The sequence below is a fragment of the Protopterus annectens genome, chromosome 4.part1 (genome assembly GCF_019279795.1).
Source record: "Protopterus annectens isolate FY-2018-M chromosome 4.part1, PAN1.0, whole genome shotgun sequence".
In the NCBI taxonomy this organism is placed as follows: domain Eukaryota; kingdom Metazoa; phylum Chordata; order Ceratodontiformes; family Protopteridae; genus Protopterus; species Protopterus annectens.
This window is the reverse complement of record NC_056734.1, coordinates 931,599,616-931,620,814: the sequence shown is the minus strand read 5'-3', so window position 1 is coordinate 931,620,814 and position 21,199 is coordinate 931,599,616. Positions and strand designations below refer to the sequence as shown.

Here is a 21,199-nt window from a genome sequence, read left to right as displayed (position 1 = left end):
GCATGTTAATACTTACAGAGAGGCAGATGTACCCACCACGAATAAGTACAGAACTAACTCAAAAAAACAATTGGTATTGCAGAATTACAACATCAATAGGCTGTATAACAGAAGGAAGAAAATCATGGCAAAAATTAGGAGGTGTAGCACCCTGCAGGATTAAAGCACTCTCAAACTAAAGAAACAACTCAGAGGACAAATAAAGTCTACCAAAACCAAATTTGAGGTAAATGTGGCCTCCCAGGCCAAGGACAGACACAAGGCATTCTTAAGCTTTGTCTGCAACCTCAAAGGCAATATACGACCGTGAGCAGAGCTCATTGTTAATAGAGCTATCTGTACTGAGCCAAGTGATACAGCATACCTCCTGGCTTACAAATTCAGCACCAACTTTATCCCTCTCTCCCACTCAACCTTATCAAATACAACAAAAATATGGCATCTAGGTCCAAGGAGGTCATTGTTCCACTATGTTCAGTATTCATCAGACCTATCACGGAGTACAACCCCCCCCCCCCAGTTTGGTATTTACCTAACCAGGCACATCCAGTTACTGGAACTTCTACAGAGATTCCTCACTAAAAGAATACCGGGTGTAAGTAACATGTTTTATGCAGACTGCCTCAAAGCCCTATTCCTGTATTCTATCTAATGCAGACTGTTGAGGGAAAATCTATGCCTGGCATGCAAGGCATTGCTAGACCTCACCCTGATGAAATTCCTGCATATCAACAAAATAAACAGAAACAAAATTATCCAGTCTAAAGACTTAAACTTTACCAGTGACATAAACAGGACATGCTGGAGAGACGGGTATATATCCCAGAGATTAACCCTTCTCTGAAACAAGCTCCCCATCCATGTGAAGAAGAGTTCCTGTGACATCCTCTCTCTGACCCAGTAATCAAGGAGCCTAAATCCTCACCACTGACACTGGAGAGGGACGTTTACTTTGAATACAAATGGATACACTTAGTATTTCCAGATGCAGACCTCTCTGCATTAAGCACAATTTCCCTTAAGAGCACACAGGGAACACACTCAGCCCAGGGTCTGGATTTATATCTCTGTCTCTCCCCAGGTCTACAATAAGGCTCTCCACTGACACGGCTGTGTTCAGCACTCTCTCTCTGTGAGATCAGTGCTTCATGTCCCTGCTCCAAGCAACTGACACACACACACACACACACACACACACACACACACACACACACACACACACACACACACACATTGAGATTTAATTTTCTCACACCCACATCTACCTGGGAAAGGCTGGCACAGATTACCCACTCTACCAACTTTGCCTAGACAATATGGTAGAGTCACTGCCACCAGTCAGCTAATATCAGACTCTTAAAGGGTATCCAATTATGCTGAGTGAAGTTAATATTAATACAAATGGTAATGTTGACCAACCAGCCAGGCTTTCAGGAGTGGCCATAATTATCATAAAATAAATATATAAAAATACTCTCAAGGCTTAAATATTTTTAAAAAGGACCACCCAAAATGAAAAGTTTAACTATATTTAATAATAAATAAGAAAGAACATGAAATACTAAATATCTGTTTTTAGTAAACACTAGAGTTTCAATCAGGAAATTTTAAAAAATAACACAGCTGGAAAGATTCAGATTGTTACAGAAAAACAATACCTAACTATTCTCACTATATTTTCCTGACTAATCTAAAGAGTACTGGTCCCTGGTCACTTACTAGCACATGGCAAGATTAAGTCAGTGAGTAGTCGTCCTCCTTTGTCAGGTTCCAAGAACAGAGTGCTCCTGAGACTTCAGTCTCCTATAATATTAAAACATTATTTCTGTACAGAATGACATCACATACAACTAGTCATCTGACTTCTGGTTCCCATGCAACCCCCATAACTAAAAGCTGTCAGGATCTAGCACCTATGTGTTACCATACACACACAGAGAACTTTGCTCAGAACTGCTGCTGGTCCTGGGAGTCATAAAACCATTTCAAACCTCTATCCTCCCACAATAGACAATTGGCTCCCTGCCAGAGACAACAAATAAGGCTTTCTAACACTTGGTTTCTCAGACATTTTGTCTCTAGCTGCAAGCAGAACTGTAAGATACAATCTGTATGGCCTAACTTAATTTCAACTATTTTTCCTGCAGCTGGATTGTGATTAATCTCTTCCCTTCCGGTATCCTCTGCTAAAACATATACATTTAATGCAGTTATAATAATGCATGTACATTTCTTTTCTTTCCATCAGGCACACTGTGGATGCATTTTAACACAAACAGCTTTACAAATACATTTTTCAACAGAAGCATCTGTACAATCAGTTTCATATACAAATGACATATAATTCTTTACAAAACTCCAGAAAGCTTATGCTGACATATGTTACACATCCACTGCCCTACTTCTCTTGGCATGGCTGGCAATACCTCCTATGGTCACAGTTCCTAACAAACCCAATTCAAGTGTAACATGGACAATTGGATTGGGAACAGGAAATTCATCCCTAGCTTGGCACCTATGTCTCTAATGGATACATGCAGCCTGTAAATGGTTCATCTCCCATGTCCCTTGCTTGTAAATGTTTCATCTATTAAGCCTCTGCTTACACTTATCAAAGGTACCAGAACTTGTCAGTGATTTGGGATGCATGGCTAGGCTTAAAATGGCTCTAGTGGTCATTAGACTAGTACACATATGAACCTACAAGATATTCCATTATTCTATTTTTTTAGGTTGTATGAACTCTTACCCACCCATGGATAGTATATGTTGCCACACATATGTGACTGCACTGCCCTTAATTCAGTTCCTTTAGGGGCCCTCAGATGATTATAATTTCTATGCACTTAACAGCTGCTGTGAAGTTCCTGTTCTTTCATATACCCAATCCTGTATTCCTTTAACCTTCTGGAATATTTTTGTACTACAATGTTTTCATAAAAATAGACATACCTCTTCATTAAATACTGCATCAGTGTTGTGACCTTAAAAGCAACATCCATGAGAATGTTAACTTTATAACCCTGCTATCTGCAGTTTCCCTTTAAACATTCTAAAAAGTGCATCTACACTTGAGGCAATCGATTTTCCATCTAGACTACACAGAAATATTTATGTCATCATTGATGTTACAAAAATCAGCCTCAGAATGAACTTGGGTATCACTGCTGTGCATGGCAAATAATGACGGACAGGAGAGAAAGGAAGAAATGATATTTAAACTAAACTATTCCACACAGATGAGTTTAAGACATAAAACTATTGAAAATTATCATCCACTGAAAATAATCAAGAGCAGTTTCCTTCAAAATGTCTGTGCTCAGTAATACTAGTTACTATTAAATTACCTTGTCTAACTCCAGTCTCAATTCTCGTAAAGACATCTGCCAAAGGAGTAGACAAGTACTTCAGTGGTCCTGCACCAGGCATAAAATTATTGCTGGGGTCTTCAGCATAGATTCTGGCTTCAAATGAATGACCGTTTAGTGAGATTTCTTCCTGGGTCAGGGGAATCCTTTCTCCTGCTGCAACCTGCAAACAAACAAGCATTCTTCTTCAAGGAAGGCCATAATTTGATTCAGTTTCTAAATTGTGGAAAAGCTACTAGTGATGCATTAGTATGAGCACTTATTACATTTTTACAGAAATAAAAGCAGATGGTGAGTGACTACCGCATATACTGCACATACTAAAAGATTAACTGATGTGATATATGACAGCAATATTCATGGGCATTCAAAGTTATGCAGGAGAAGGCTAATGAAAGAGGATGATTGAGTTCCAAAGTAGCTGCTCTGGGGTTTCAGATAAATAAACTGCTTAGCAAACTGGATGGGCCAGAGCATTTTTCTGAGTGTTGAGTTCAAGTACTGTGCAATCACATTATTTCCCCCCATCTCAAACACACACACACACACACACACACACACACACACACACACACACACACACACACACACACAGATAACCGTTCACATTGTAAGCTTTCAATTCCAGAGTGAAACACAGCCATGTTGGTAGCAGTGCTCATATCAATTCTGAGCCTTCATAACAAGTCAAAGTATTTTTTTTATTCACAGACATGCAGCCTCACTTTGCTTTGTGACCATGCCCATTAATGGAGCATTGCAGAATGTTGTTGTTGTTGTTGTTTCGGCTTTTTCCTGGTAAGGGGTCGCCACAGCGGAACTCCGGTCCGCTAATGATTGGCAGTAGATTTTTACAAAACGCCGAGGTGCCAGCTCGACGCCCAACCTTCAACAAAGGCACGCCCATTTACGCACACATGTCTTTCGAACGCTACTCAACCGCAGGGAGGACATGCAGTCTCCAGACAGAAGACACTCCCAAGCCAAGCCGAGAATCGAATGGGAGAACCTCTTGCTGTGAGGTAACAACGCTACCTCTGTGCAGAATGTAAGGTATATAAAAAGCAAACAGGTAGCACAAGTTTTGCAAGCCTGTGGGTTAAAGTTGCTTGCACAACACCACAAGTGAAGCTTTTATTGTTTTTTTTTTTTTTTTTTAACTGTACCAACAATTGCTCTGAATTAGAATATCGTACATTCCCTTTCTCTGTTCTCTAGTAAAATAATACATTCTCTGATAAAATGTACAGCTATTCACATCTTATTTCATACTGTTGGGATAACAACAATGTTAAAAGGTTGCAAATGATATCTCCAGGCAACAAGGAGCAGGCAAAAGTTTTCACTAGAACAGAAGCAAACCAGTTATCTTTTATGGTAAGCAGCAGCCAATGAATAAGATGAGGAAAATTAAATGTGTAGAGTACTACAGAGTTTAAAGAGTTACCCTTAAACTGAACAAACTAGAAGTGCCTCTCACCTACGTTCCTTTTTTATCTGAACTAGGGATCTCTCCAAACTGGAATGTAGAGACTCATTAACAGTATTGTACAGATTCTCTTGAATACTGGTACTGGATATTTCTCAATGATCTGCTATTTCTATACAGGTTACATATATAATAAAGGCCATGCTATCACAGCAGCAGCACTATGTTAAACAGATAAACACTGCCAGTGATACAAAGAAAGGTTAATATAAGGTCACCACACAATTTGTGCAGCCAGTATTTTAGGAGAAGTGTTTGGTCTAGTTGATTACAATTGAAGCCAAAACAATTGGTTTGTTTTGGTTGACTGGCACAGTAACTGAACAATTTCAATGGGCCAGACTGAGTAAAGCCTACACTACGTGTACACTGTTCTGAGTGAACAGACAACACTGACATAACACACACCTTCTTCTATTAATTTTAATTTTCCTACTGATATTCTTTCAGCTTTAAATATTAATAGGGATTCATATAGGTTACCACAAAGTGTACACTACATGTACACTTAATGTAATCTTCTTTCTGAGTGACTAGAAAGCACAATAACTGTGATAAGAATTTTTTGAATATACATATATATACATATATATATATACATATATATATATACATATATATATATATATATATATATATATATATATATATATATATATATCCGGCCCAGTGTGTTTGAGGGAGCTTGTGGAACAGTACAGATTAGAAACTTTTTGTCCCCCCACCCCACTGTTGTGCAGTCTCAGAATGAGTGTATACAGAGCTGTGTCTGGGGAGGTAACACTGTATTTGAAATATTTTGGCTAGCTTTAACAAATGTATTTTGATGTCTAACCATCAAAAAACAGATCTGAGAAAGGTGTCAATTGATAACTCGGCATACAATTCTTTTAATACAGTTAGTCAATCAGTCAGCACAAAACAGATGTTTGTGGCTACCTTGGGACAAAGGCCCTCCTTGGGAAAAAGAGTAGTACATAAGAAGTTTGCGAATTTAGGGCCATGTCTCAGCCAGCTGGCATAAAACATTCCCAGAAAACAGTTACTTTGTCCATAGCATGAATGAGGTCAGTGTGTAACGTTTGATGTGCTTCTGCCCAGAGTTGAACAAGTGATGCAGAGCAATAGATACAGCTTCAACATATACATACAGGATCGACCTAGAGGGATATAAGCCTGCAGTGGTGTGAAGCCTCTGGCTGGAAGAGGAAGTAAAAACATAAGTGTCATGTTTTAGTGTTTCAACTCACAAATTAGCAAGTGGGGGACACATGAAAAGTAACCCCCCCCCCAAAACAAAAACATCAGTGCTCCTAAAGTTATAAACTGTACTGAAAGCTGTACAAGAGCATTACTGGTAAATGAGGAAAATCCAAAAAGGCAATCATAACATTATCAAGTATAAGTAACAAAGAGAAAAAACAAAAAGTACAGTTGTGTACACTTACCATAAATGTAGATGTTCGAGTGTATTCACTGTTGCAGTCATCACATTTGGGTTATCCCTGCCAGGTCAGCCCTCAGCCGTCCCAAATACTAGAGACTTAGTATTTCTGCGTCGGTTGCTGTCGCTTGAGGACTGAAGTCAGGTCGCCAGTGGTATAAAGGAAGGCAGCCGACGCCATTACATCAGTTTTCTTTCCCTAAACCTGTCAGGAGCCCCCAAAGTAGGAGGCCAGGTTCTGGTGGAAGAACCCCACCAGTCGAAAATAAATACAAATATGTCCCTTGTAAGGAAAAGAGAACAACAATGAAGAAGGGCAACAAAAGGAATAAGAGAAAAAAAGGAGGATGGAGGGAGGGAAACCAGGACTGCAAAAGTGAATACATTTGAACATTTACATTTATGGTAAGTGTACTCAACTGTACTATGCCCTTCTTGTTTCACTGTTGCAGTCATCACATTTGGGTAGATTCTCAAAGCTGAGGAAATGGGTGGAAGCAGTCAAGGAAGCTAGGGGCTGGCTAGAATGCCCTGCAAGACTGCAGAGGCAAACCCTGCCCTGGATTTGGTGAAGAGAGGCAGGTGGTAATGTCTGGTAAAAGTGTGAACAGATGTCCAGGTGACAGCCTCCAGTATGCCCCTGGTGGGGACTCCTCTGAGGAAAATTGCAGAGGTGGAAGCTGCTCTGGTGGAGTGTGTCCTTGCCATGCTGCTTGTAGCAGAAATGGATGCAGTGTGCTATCCATTTGGAAATGGTTTGCTTGGAGATGGCTTTGCCTTCTGCCCCTATAGCAAAGCTAACCAGGAGTTGATCAGACTTTCTGAAGGGTTTAGTCCTGTCCAGATAGTATCCGAGATGTCTATGCACATCTAGAGTGCAGAATCCTTTCCCCCTTGTTTTGGGGATTACGAAAGAAGGTGGGCAATTGAATGGATTGGTTGAGAGCCACACTGGGCACCACCTTGGGCATGAAGGATGGCTTAGCTCTGAGGGATACCCTGTCTGCATGGAAAATGATGAAGGGTTCCACAGCCATGAGTGCTTGCAGCTCAGAGACTCTTCTGGCTGAAGTGATGGCCAGAAGGAAGGCTATCTTCCAGGAGAGAAATTTTAGCTCTGCAGAAGAAGCTGGTTCGAAAGGAGGCAGGGTGAGCTTTTCCAAGACAAGGTTAAGGTCCCAAGTTGGTGTTGGTGCCCTTCTGGGGGGGGGGTCTCAAGTTGCTAGCCCCTCTGAGGAACTGTTTAATCAAAGGGTGTGAGAAAAGAGGCTGCTCAGTGGGAAAATGAGCAGAAATAGCAAAGGCATGAATTTTTATAGAGGAGAAAGAGAGACCACTGCATAGTAAATCAGCTAAGTAATCCAGGATGAGAGGGATGGAGGGCTGTGCCGTATTGGCCCACTTAGCCTGGATCCAGGTGCAGAACCTTTTCCATTTATCTGCATAAGACTTTATGGTGCTAGGGCATCAGGCGTCATGGACAACATCCAGGACCTGTTTACTGAGGATGGCAGATTGATCCGGGGTTAGGGAATACGCCAAGCTGCCAAATTGAGTGTCTGCAATTGGGGATGCATGAATTCCACTTCCCTCTGGGTTAGGAGGTTAGGAATCTGAGGAAGATGCCATGGAGACAGTAGGGACAGGGTGTGCAGCAAGGGGTACCAGTGTTGTATGGGCCAGTCTGGAGCTATGAGAATTATCCTTGGTTTTCCACCCTTATTTTGAGCAGTACCCTGGGGATGAGAGGTAGTGGAGGAAAGGCACAGACCGAGAGGTTGACCCAGGGGAAGGACAGGGCATCCACTTTCCAAGCCATGCAGTGATGCTCCCTGGTGCAGAATTGCTGAGCTGATGGTTGGTGTGGAAGGCAAGGAGGTCGACCTTTGGGGTTGCCCATTTTTGAGTTATTAGAAAGAAGGTATTTCTGTTGAGCTGCCACTTGTGTGGGTCCAAAAGTTTCTGCTTAATTGGTCTGCCAGGGAGTTGAGAGAGCCTGGTAAATATTGTGCTAACAGGTGTAGTTGCATGAAAGAGGCTGTGAGCCAAAGGGTCATGGCCAGCCTGCACAGAGGGTAGGAGTGAGTCCCTCCCTGCTTGTTGATGCACAGCACAGTGGTGTTGTCTGTTTTGATCAGGAGAATCGCTGGAGAGAGAAGGGGTTTGAAAGCTTTCAAGGCCTGCTACACAGCCATCATCTCTTTTTGACTGATGTGCAGGGGGATTTGCTGTGGGCTCCATTGGCCCTGTATGCACCTGCCATCTAGGTGTGCACTCCAAGCGTAGTCTGATGCGTCTGTGGTGAGGGTCTGGGTGGCGGGGTGTGGGGAGAAGGCCAGTCCCTTGTTGAGGGAGCAGGCTGTTGCCCACCAAAGAAATTCCTTTCTTAGGCAAGGTATAAAAGGTAGAAAAGTTTCCAAGTACCACTGAAGTTTCCTCATATGTAGTCTGGCTTATGGAATGAGGAGTATGTAATATGCCATGAACCCCAGGGCTTGCAGGATTTCCCCTGCAGAAAGCTGGTGCTGATGGCCAGTTGAGAGAAGTAGGCTGACAGGAAAATGCCTGCTGAAGTTAGGGGGCTGGACCTGTAAGAAATCGTTAACTGTTTTCATAGATTTTGTTTTCATTGATTTCTTCCATCATTTTTGAGAGCTCTTCTGCCTTAGTGCCAAATAAATTATCTTTGTGCAAGGATGCCTCCAACAATTTAGATTTGAAATGGTCTGGGAGGGGTTGTTCCTTAAGCCATGCATGTCCTCTAATGACAGATCCAGGTAATCCTGCCCTGCAAAAAGCTTCTAGGGCATCAAAACCACAGTGCAAAGTGTGTTTAGTTACTCGACTTGCAAAATGCATTAAGTCTTGTAAATCTTTAGATTCTGCCCGTGCAGGAAAGGAGGACATTTTTTGTTTAAGGTGTTCCAAGGTATGTTGCTGATATTTAAGAATATGGAACTGACAATTTAGTGCCCTGATAGCAAAAGTAGCTAAGGTGCATACTTTTTTACCTCACCAGGCCAATGCCCGGGAATCCCTATCTGGGGGGGGGGGGGTAGGATTCTTAGCAGAGGTTGCTTTAATCCCTTTTGGTCCTTGAGAAATGACCTCAGGGTCAGCTGTTGGATTTTTAAAAAGATATTTGTGTGCGTCAGGGACTCTGTAGTACCCATCTGGTTTTCTGGGAGCAAGAGGGAGGGCATCTGGAGTCAAGCTGGATTCAAGGAAAACATCATCCACCACATCCAGGACTGGGAGATGGCGAAGTGTCTGTGTTGCGAAAAATCTAGGGATTCCCGGAGTCTCTTTTACACTGAGGGTAGTCCTGACTCTCCCGCTGGAAATGCTCCCTTAAGGTATGCAGGGTTTCCCCAAAGGAAAAATCCTCTGGGGGAGAGGCTGAAGGAATGGATTCCTCTGCATGAGAATCCTTAAGTGGAGAGGGGTTGCATGTCTTCATAGTCAGATGCATCAGATTCATCTGACTCTAGTTCAGACAAAACTACTGGAGACAGATCTCTTTTCTTTTTTGAGGGGGTGGCTTGGCTTCTCGTAATCAGCATGATAAGATTTTCTGCCATTTTAAGCATTTCAGACTGAGGCAAGGAAGCAGGCACCTGAGAGTGGGTAATCGGTTTCTTGGGTGTGGTTCGAAATCTGGGCCTAAGGAACATGGTTGTTTTCGAAAGAATGGTAGTCGCAAAAGAAGGAGTCGGTTTGTGTAGATATTCAGTGATGTGAAGGACTTCCTCGGAAGCCAGTGCCTACTCAGCGGCTCCGGACCCATCCAAGGCAGAGACGACCGCAGGATCCTTAGACGAAGAAGAGTTGTGTGGCATACTGGACTCCGGAAGGGTCGCGGTAGCACCCTGCAAATCATCTGAAGCGGGCATCAGGGGCTGCAAAAGCACCTCACTGAATACCGGAGGACTGACGACTAGATTAAGTGTCGTCGGAAGGTTTGGACCTGTGCGGTCTGTCTCTATCTTTATCTTTACGCTTTTTCGGAAGATCTGCTGTCGGATGGCTTACCAAAGCCATATTGGAATTCGAGGACTGTAAATGAAAATATCTGGCTACAATACAGGCCAGACAATGGATAGTTCTGGCATTAAACAAAGCACAAAAGCGACAACGGGGGACATTGTGGTCTGGGCCTAGACAAGTGACACAGTAAGAATAGAAGTCTCAGTGTGGTATTTGCTTTCCACAGGCGAGACAATTATTAACTTTTTCTGACCTCAGTTAGTGCAAGAAAAAAGGATCCCCAATGGGGTACTTAGCTTTAGAAGACTTCAGCTTCAATTCGGAAACGAAAACTCAGGTAGTGGCCGACCAGCACCTGTGCGAACTGCTTCTGCTTCCAGCTCCACGACAAGAAAGACTGATGTAATGGCGTCGGCTGCCTTCGTTTATACCACTGATGATCTGATATCAGTCCTCAAGCGACGGCAACCGACACAGAAATACTAGATTTCTGGTATTCAGGCCGGCTGAGGGCTAACCCTGGCAGGGATACCCCAAGTGTGATGACTGCAACAGTGACACATGATGAACACCATGGAAAATGACTAGTAATAATTCTCACAATCTAAGGAAAAATCCACCAGACCGAATAACTTTAACAGAAGCACAAAGTTTTGATATTGTGGTAGAGATACCAAGCCACATAAAATATAGCAGAGAGACAGACTAAAAGAGGTGGTGGTGTTAATGGGATGCAGGATAGAAGTGTGAATGGCAAGATCCTAAATCCATGGTGTTCAACACCAAAATTTTAAAATGCTGAATTTTAACAGCTAGACATTTTAACCATAAGAACAGTTCATAGAAGACAAACAGATACACAGCAAGCAATGACTCAAAACACACACACACACACATTTTCATGGGCAAGGCAAAGTCAACTACACCCAACTATGTGAAGGGGGAGGGTGGAGGGCTTAACTTTCCCCTTATGCCTGTTTCAAGCCAGTTTGATTGAACTAGTGCAGTGAATTAGTTCTTGATGAAAATTGTTGCAGTTCCATAAACCATTACTTGAGAAACTACATATTCAAGGACCCATAAAAGGAGAATTCAAACTGTGGGGCTTAAAACAACATGACAGATGCAGTTTTCAAGAAAGGATTTTTAATGCGGGAGCAAATCCCTGCTATATCTATAAATAGGTTTCATTCCGCATACTGCCAAATTTAATATATTCAACTCTGAGGTTGATGAACCTCCAGGGAAGGGCAAACCTTAACCCGAGTACCCTTACTGCCATAGATGAGCTTCTGAATAAGTGCAAATTTACTTAGCATCGACTGCTGGCACAAAAAGAAAATGTGCACCAAAGGGCATTATTGATGTCAGGTGGCATTTATGGATATGTTACTGATCACACACAAGTGTATCCAAGGGTGTTACTGATGGCATACCTGGCAAGGTATTTATAAAGCAACTTTTTTAGCATACAGAAGGGAATGTTTACACCACTCCATGGACTTCTCCATCATCCTAACAATGATCTTGAAGGTAATTGAGATCTTTCTGCATACAGCTGGTAGATAAAGTAAGGCATTCACATCCATTGTAGATCAAAATAACTCTGACTCTCTGTCAAAAAGGATTATTTCAATATTCTGAAGAATAACAGGGTACTCTTTCTGCTCACAACATTCCCCATGAATTTGCATTTGAAACCAAATGCAGAACAGAAATATGCAGGCAGTGAAGCACTTGCCACCATGATAGACAATGGAAAAGCCTGCATCCAGGGTTGCCAGATTTGCAGCACCCCAGGTAGGGACAAAAAAGAAGAAGAAGGTCTCTCATGGCAAGTGAAGACCAAAAAGGTCTTTAATGCGGAACAGAGTTCCACATTAAAGAACTGAGCTCACTCAGTAGCTCTGCACTAAACACGGAGCTTCTCGTGTTTAATGCATTGCAGTTCCGCATTCAACACAAGTAGCTCCGTCTTTAGCGATTTTTGATTGGCCCGTATACCGGCATATGGGCCAATCAAAAATCACGGAGCTTCTGTTTAATGCGAACACAAACTCCGTGTTTAGCAATTTTTGATTGGCTCATATGCCAGGTATACGGGACAATCAAAAAAAAAAAAAAACAAAGCGGAGGCTGGCCGGGATTTAAACCGGCAGGGCGGGACTCGGGATCAGGCTGCTGATCTCGGGACAGTCCCACCCAAATAGGGACGTCTGGCAACCCTGCCTGCATCATACATGCAAACATGGATGCAAGACTGGGGAGGGGAAGAACACCACCTTACCTGATGGTCTGTGCCAAGAAACCTGCCTGGCTGCAAGCTCGGAGCAAATCTGTATAAAGAATGCAACTTCAAAGGCCATGCTAGCATAAAAAAAAATTCAAAGCAAATAGGAAATAATGAGCTAGTGTTTTTGTCAAGTTAAAAATCAACAAATCCACAAACCACAAGTGTACACCAGACAGACTAACAATCCAAACATAGAGCTGTACTGGAGCAAAGCAAAACATTTTTTAGACTCCTCAGTTAAGTGCTTTTGTCGAAATCTATTCAGACTTCATCAAAACTGAAGTTTAAAATAATTAATAAATTGAAATTAGACACAAATTGAAAGGTGAATATTTAACATGGTTTACTACGGGAATGTCAGATCAACATCAGTCGAACGTTTACAATGTCGACCTTAAATGTTGAATCCAAAATTCCAAATAGTAACTCACAATGAAACTAGATACATCGAACTCCATGGTTTGATGTATTCGACATAGCAAAAGGTGACGTAACTCATCTCCAGCTATGCACAGTAACGTACCGTTGAACTCTACATTCAACAGTATGTTCATTCTATTATTTTGCTTGGGGGCTACGGCCCCTTGCACCCCCCATGTAGGGGGCAGCACCCCCTACACCCCCTGCACATTAATGTAGCCCAGGCAGGTATGACCCTAGCCCTGAGCAGCATCCTACCATCACCCAGAATGATACCACAGTACAAGCATAAAATGACTGACTTCAACAACTAGCTAAGTTTCTGGTGTCATTCCAAGGGGATCCAGTATCCATCTGCCTGGGATGACATGATTGACAGACCTCGATGTTTTGCCAGAGATGGCCTGCATCTGTTACCTCGTGGCTTCTGGATACTGGCCAATGCTCTTGCCACTCTATAGTGCCTTTTTTAGGCGATGTTCCAAAGACCAAATTACCACTGTAACAGCTACAAACAAATGCAATCTGAGGGTCATGCTGCACAATGCTAGCAGTCTAAATCTCAAAATGCACTAGCTCGAAGCATTCCTTAAAATGGAGAACATCAACATTTGTGCCATAACAGAGACCTGGTTCAAGGCAGCAGAAAGCACCCCTGCACTACAAGGCTATAACTCATTCCACACCTTTCGGCTACAGAACTTGGACCGAAGCTCCAAAGGTGGTGGTGTTTCCATATTCATAAAGGATGCACACACCTCCAGACTGGTAGCCCTACATAACATATCCGAGATACTTCAGGTGCAGCTAACATTGGGTAAAACAGCGATTCAGGTCATAGCCTGCTATAGGTCCTCCAACCATGTCCCGAGACTCTCACTCCATGTTCCTAAGCACAATGGAGAATATTAGGGTCCAACCTAACACTCTCATACTGGTTCATAGGTTGGTACTAGTCTATTGGCCCTAGGGCCTATACAAACTTAGCCATAACAATTCTCTGGCTATTTCTTCCCACAATACTTACCACGTTGGGCGACTTCAACTACCCCTCCATTAACTGGGAAAACTACTCATGTACCAATACACCTGCCCAACGTTTCCTGGAATTCATTACTTCCAATGCCCTGGACCAGCTCGTTCTTATCCCTACTAGAGGTAGCAACATTCTTGACCTGATTATTATTAACATGGGCGACCGTTGCTCTACACCAGTAGTCAACTCCTCCCTGGTTAGAACCGACCGCAAGCTAATCACCTTGGAAATCCATATCCCTCCCAGCCCCCCAAACCCCCCCACCCCGCAAAGGTAACCACCATGAAAAACTTCTCCAAAGCTAACTTTGGTCTCCTAAAAACAGAGGTGGCTAACTTCACGGCACCCATGCAAATGGAGAATAATTGCATGACCGCCATGTCATACACCAATGCACTGTACGAACACGGACACAAATGCATGGATCTCACCATGCCCAATAAAACCAAGATGCTCTCCTCCCAAAAAAGGAAGCCAATCTGGTGGTCCCCTGCCATAAACAAACTCTACAACAGAAGGAGGAAACTGATGCGGAATAAAGTGAAGTCTCAAGATTGGAAAAACTTCCTTATCAGCCTCAACAGAAAGTTGAGATCCCTCATCAAATCCTCTAAAGCTAGCTATGAAAACAGAATTGCAGCAGATAGTAAAGACAACCACAAGGCCTTCTATAGTTATGTAAAGAATTTCCATGGCAATACTCAGATTACTCTGAGCTACTGCACAATGGTACCTCCTATACCGAGCCAAAAGATATTGCCGATATACTGGCTGACAGATTCAGTGCCAACTTTACCCCCCCCCCCCCCCCCCAAGGACCAGTCACAATACCAGTAGATTGCCAGGCATCCAGTATTACTGCTGCACAGGTTAAAACAGCACTGTTCAAGGCCAAGAATATAGCTTCTATGGGACCTGACAATATCCCTGGCTGTGTTCTACATGAACTACAGAGTGAACTGGCACCTCACCTGTGTGCCCTGTTCAATCACAGCCTCACCTCAAGCTTTGTCCCTACCGAATGGCGTACTGCTACAGTCATCCCTCTCCACAAAGGAGGAGCGACTACAAACTCTGGGAACTATTGCCTCATTAGCCTGACGAGTCTGATATGCAAAGCTATGGAACACATCTTAGACCTAATAAACAAGGATATAGGGAATCTCTAAATTCAGGATCCCACACAATTTGGTTTTGTGAAGGGTAGATCATGCTTACTCAACTTTGTGAACTTCTTTGAGTCAGTCACCAGAACTGTGGATGAAGGCAAGGTGGTTCATATAGCCTACCTTGATCTGGCCAAGGCCTTTAATACCATTCCCCACTCAGGAATCATAGAAAAACTCACTAAGCTAGGCATCAACCCCTGTATCACTAGGTGGGTTGCAAACTGGCTCACAGGTAGAACCCACAGTGTGAAAGTAGCTGACTTCAAGTCAGACTGCTGACCAGTCACGAGTGGAGTCCCACAGGGTTCGGTCCTGGGTCCTCTCCTGTTTGGTATCTACCTCTCTGAAATCCAGGCCAACACAAAGGGACTCTGGCTGACAAAGTTCACAGACGATTGTAAGTTAGGAGCTATTATTAACTCCCCAAGTGATGTTGACATCCTATAGAAAGGCTTCACTGAGACAAATGACCAGTGTCAGAACCATGACCTTAAGCTCAATGCCAAAAAATGTGTCATCATCCTCTTTGGGAAAAACCCAGTTCCCATGAATTACCAGATCGATGGTAGTCCACTGAATACAGAAGGTATTATAAGAGATCTGGGAACACAGGTTGACAGCAACCTCTCTTTTGACCACCACATTGCCACTGCGATCAGAAAGTCCTATGTGGTATATCTCATTACTAAGGGTTTTGCAGGAAGAAAGAGGTCATTGTCTCCTTCTACTCTTCCCTAATTAGGCCACTCATTGAATACAATGCCCCATTTGGCATGTACCTCACTAAACACCTGGAACAACTGGAGAGACCGCAAAAGTACCTCACACAAAGAGGATACTAGGTCTTAAAACATTTGTCCTATATGGACAGACTCAAATAACGCCAAATATTCTCCATCTCATATCGCCTACTCCCAATCCCTCCACACCACACACACACTCCAGAGACCTCAACCTCATTACCACAATCAACAGAACATGCTGGAGGGACAGGTTCATAACTCAGAGACTGCCCATGCTATGGAATAGACTTCCTATACATGTCAAGCAGAGCATCTCACTGGCCCTCTTCAACAGGAATCTTGATGAGTGCATGGGAAATAGAAAATTCACCCCAGGGATCACCCCAGTGGCTTTACTCTACAGAGGCACTGCGAACTATGGTCAGCTGGCATGATGCCAGGGTAATCCTATTGGCTAAGCTTATAAAGACTCCAGGCCATTAGCTTAGTACACACCTATGAACCTATATAACAACTCCGAGATCACACTACAGTGAGAAACTGGGCTAGTTCCCTGTTCCTCACTGAAGTGTGAAGTCTCAGTACGTCGATTGCTGAAAGGTCGAGTGCACCATGTAACTGAACTAAACATGGCCAACCACTCTTAATTCGGTTTCCTGCCCTTTGGAAACCATGATTTCGACAATCAGTCATTCGACTGACTGCCATTCAGGTTAGTGATTGCAAACCATTTAGCATAGCAGACAGGGACTAAAAATACAGTTGTGTACACTTACCATAAATGTAGATGTTCGAGGGTATTCACTGTTGCAGTCATCACCTGTGGGTTATCCCTACTATGGTAGTCCTCGGATGGCCCGAATACCAGAGTCAATGTTTTTCTGCGTCAGCTGCTGTCGCTTGTTGACTGATGTCAGGTCGCCAGTGCTATAAAGCAAGGCAGCCGATGCCATTACATCCATTTTTCTTGCCCTAACCAGTCAGAAGCCCAAGGAAATATGGTAAAGTAGTCCTGGTGTCTAAAAGCCACCATAAGAAGCTGATGTCTCCCTAAGGAAAGAGGATATAAGGGAGAAGGAGGGAGGGAAACCAGGACTGCAACAGTGAATACGCCTGAACATCTACATTTATGGTAAGTGTACATAACTGTAGTATGTTCTTAGTGTTCCACTGTTGCAGTCATCACCTGTGGGAGGATTCCAAAAGCTGAGGAGAGGGGTGAAAGGATTAGTTAGAGACCTAGGCATGGGTAAGCATGCCCTGCAAAACTGCAGAGGTAAGTGGTAATGCTTTGTAAAGGTACGGACAGAGGTCAAGGTGGCAGCTTCCAAGCTGTACCTGGTGGGAACTCCTCTGAGGAATGCTGTGGAAGTGGAGGCTGCCCTAGTGGATTGGGTACGAATAGACTTAGGGGGTGGGTCCCCACGTAATCTGTAGCAGAAATGGATAGTGTTATATCCATTTGGAAATGGTTTGCTTGGAAATGGACTCCCCCCTCTGCCCCTGGGGCAAAACTGACAAGAAGTTGGTCTGTTTTCCTGAAGGGTTTGGTACGGTCCTGGTAGTATCTGAGCTGTCTGTGCACATCTAGTGAGTGCAGAATTCTTTATCCTTTGTTTTGTGGGTTAGGGAAGAAGGTGGGTAGATGTATGGCCTGGTTGAGAGTCGCATTAGATACCACCTTGGGCATAAATGAGGGGTTAGTCCTCAGGGAGACCCTGTCTGCATGGAAAATTATGAAGGTCTCAATGGCCATCAGTACCTGAAGTTCTGAAACCCTTCTGGATGAGGTGATAGCTAGTAGGAAAACAGTTTTCCAGGAGAGGTATTTCAGTTCTACTGAAGCAGCACGTTCAAAGGGTGGTAAGGTTAGTTTTTCCAAAATATAATTCAGTTACCAGGCTGGCATGGGTGGCCTTCTGGGAGGTCTGATATTAGAAGCCCCTCTTTGGAATTGTTTAATCAAAGGATGTGAGAACAGGGGCTGGTCTGTATCAAAATAAGCTGAAATGGCTGAGGCATGGATTTTAATAGAAGAGAAGGAGAGGCCACTATTGAATAATTCCGCCAGATAGTCCAGGATAAGAGGGATGGAAGGTTGTGAGGAACTGCCCCCTCTGGACTGGCTCCAGGAGCAGAATCTTTTTCATTTCCCTGCGTAAGATTTTATCTTAGGGGTCTCAATCTGGATATTGATTGGGGCATCTAAATGTTAAGTCTAATGGATTCTGGTTAGTTCATTTCAGAACAAATGTATTGGGTTTAATATAAATATATATATAAAAAAGAATTAAAAAATTATTGGATGAATAAATGAAGTTGATTAATTTAATATTAAAAGTAAATTAGTGTAAGGATGAATAAATAGTAAAAATATAAAAAACAAAGTTTATATTTAATAAAATTAATTTATATGTTATGTCTTCTTCTTCTTTTGGCTGCTCCCATTAGGGGTCGCCACAGCAGATCAACTGTTTCCATTTCTTCCTGTCTTCTGCATCTTGCTCTGTCACACCAACCACCTGCATGTCCTCTCTCACCACATCCATAAACCTTACCTTAGGCCTCCCTCTTTTCTTGTTACCTGGCAGCTTCATCCTTAGCATCTTTTCCCCAATATACTCTGCATCCCTCCTCAGCACATGTCCAAACCAACGTAATCTTGCCTCTCTGGCTTTGTCTCCAAACCTTCCAACCTGGGCTGACCCTCTAATATACTTATTCCTAATCCTATCCATCATCATCACACCCAGTGCAAATCTTAACATCTTCAACTCTGCCACGTCAAGCTCTGACTCCTGCCTTTTTGTCAGTGCCACTGTCTCCAACCCATATAACATAGCTGGTCTCACTACCCTCTTGTAGACCTTCCCTTTCACTCTTACTGGTACTCGTCTGTCACAAATCACTCCTGACACTCTTCTCCACCGACTCCATCCTGCCTGTACTCTCTCCCTCACCTCTCTTCCACACTTCAAATTACTCTGAACTGTTGATTCCAAGTACTTAAACTCATCCACCTTCACCACCTCAAAACCCTGTATCCTCACCATTCCTCTATCCTCCCTCTCATTCACACACATATATTCTGTCTTAGTCCTGCTGACCTTCATTCCTCTTCTCTCTAGAGCATAACTCCACCTCTCCAGGGTCTCCTTCACCTGTTCCCTACTCTCACTACAGATCACAATGTCATCTGCAAACATTATAGTCCACGGGGACTCCTGTCCGATCTAGTCTGTCAACCTGTCCATCACCATTGCAAATAAGAAAGGGCTCAGAGCTGATCCTTGATGTAATTCCCACCTCCACCTTAAACACATCTGTCACTCCCACCCCAGACCTCACCGCTGTCACACTACCCTCGTACATACCCTGTACCACTCTTACATACTTCTCTGACACTCCCGGCTTCCTCATACAATACCACAACTCCTCTCTAGGCACCCTGTCATATGCTTTCTCTAAATCCACAAAGACACAATGCAACTCCTTCTGACCTTCTCTGTACTTCTCCATCAACACTCAAAGAGCAAACACTGCATCTGTAGTGCTCTTTCCTGGCATGAAAAGTACAGTTGTGTACCTACCATAAATGTAGATGTTCGAGTGTATTCACTATTACAGTCATTACACTTGGGTTATCCGCCAGCAGGCGACCCACAGTCAGCCTGAGTTCCAAAGTCTTGGTCCAGCGTCGGTTGCTGTTGCCTCTTCCATGACGTCAGTGCGCCAGGGGTATAAAAGCTGCAACCGGCGCCAGATGTCAGGTGCCCCCAGATAGGAAGGCTGAAAAGATAAAAATATGCCAAACAACCATGCATATAATACTATAAACATTTCCTTCATCTACAAGCAAATACACCACATAGGTTATATAGAGTTGAGAAGTACAGAAAAGTCCCAGCAAAGAGGGGGATGGTGGGTGGGTAACCTGGACTGCAACAGTGAATACACGCTAACATCTACATTTAGGGTAGGTACACAACTGTACTATGTTCATCGTGTTTCACTGTTGCAGTCACTACACGTGGTTAGAATCCCAAAGCTGAGGTTGGGTGGCTGGGTCTAGATTGGATTTGGCGAGGCTAACAAGCCCTGCAGAACTGCAGTGGCAAAGCCTGCTCTGGATTTAGAGTACAGAGGTAGATGGTAGTGCTTGGTAAAAGTGTGCACTGAGCTCCAGGTTGCAGCTTCTAATATGTCTTTGGTTGGTACCCCTCTGAGGAAAGCTGCTGAAGTGGCTGCTGCTCTGGTAGAATGAGGCCTAAAGCCCTTAGGCACAGGTTTGCCATGTTGTGCATAACAGAAGCGGATGCAGTGTCCTATCCATTTGGAGACTGTCCGCTTTGTAATAGGTTTTCCTTGTGATCCTGCAGCATATGCTACAAACAGTTGCTCAGTTTATTTGACAGCTTTTGTTTTGTCCAAGTAAAATCGTAGCTGCCTGTATATATCCAAAGCGTGCAAAAGTCTTTCCCCTTTATTCTGGGGATTTGGGTAGAAAGTAGGCAAATAAATGGTTTGTTTAAGGCCACATTGGAGACCACTTTTGGCATGAATGTTACGTTAGTCCTAAGAGAAACCCTGTCCTGATGAAAAATGAGGAAAGATTCCACAGCCATCAATGCCTGCAACTCTGAGACTCTTCTTGCTGAAGTTATTGCTAGGAGCAGAGCAGTTTTCCATGACAAGAATTTCAGATCAGCTGTGCTGGCTGGTTCAAATGGAGGTAGTGTTAGTTTTTCTAAAACAAAATTGAGGTCCCAAGTAGGTACTGGTGCTCTCCAAGGGGTCTTATATTCTTTGCCCCTCTGAGGTACTGTCGTAGTAGAGGATGTGAAAAAATAAGAGGATCCGTATTGTAATGAGCTGAAATGGCAGAGCCATGGATTTTAACAGATGAAAAAGATAGGCCTTTGTCCAACATCTCAGTCAGGTATTGCAAAATCTGAGGTATATTAGGGACCAGTGGGTCGAGCCCTTGTGCCTGGTTCTAAGCACAGAATCTCTTCCATTTTTCTGCATAAGATTTCCCAGTGCTGGGTCTCCTGGCTTCCAAAATTACATCCATAACCGCTTTAGAGAAAGGTGCAGTCTAAGTGGCTACATTATCTGCCATGCTGCCAGGTTTAAGGTTCTGAGTTGGCTGTGCAGAATCTGATTGTATTGCTGTGTCAGAAGATGAGGGTTTTGAGGTAGAGGCCAAGGTGGGCCTTGGGACAAAGTCTTTAGGATTGGGTACCAGTG

General features: G+C 43.4%; 1 protein-coding gene across 1 annotated transcript in view; it reads right to left on the bottom strand.

Annotated features, from left to right (window-relative positions):
* MCCC1 (methylcrotonyl-CoA carboxylase subunit 1) overlaps window positions 1-21,199 on the bottom strand; it is a gene marked incomplete in the record, with an annotated part of 1,520,932 nt that overhangs the window by 847,376 nt on the left and 652,357 nt on the right. Inside the window, 1 exon segment of the mRNA XM_044070663.1 lies at window positions 3,348-3,531. Within this exon segment, the coding sequence (XP_043926598.1) occupies window positions 3,348-3,531 (184 nt within the window).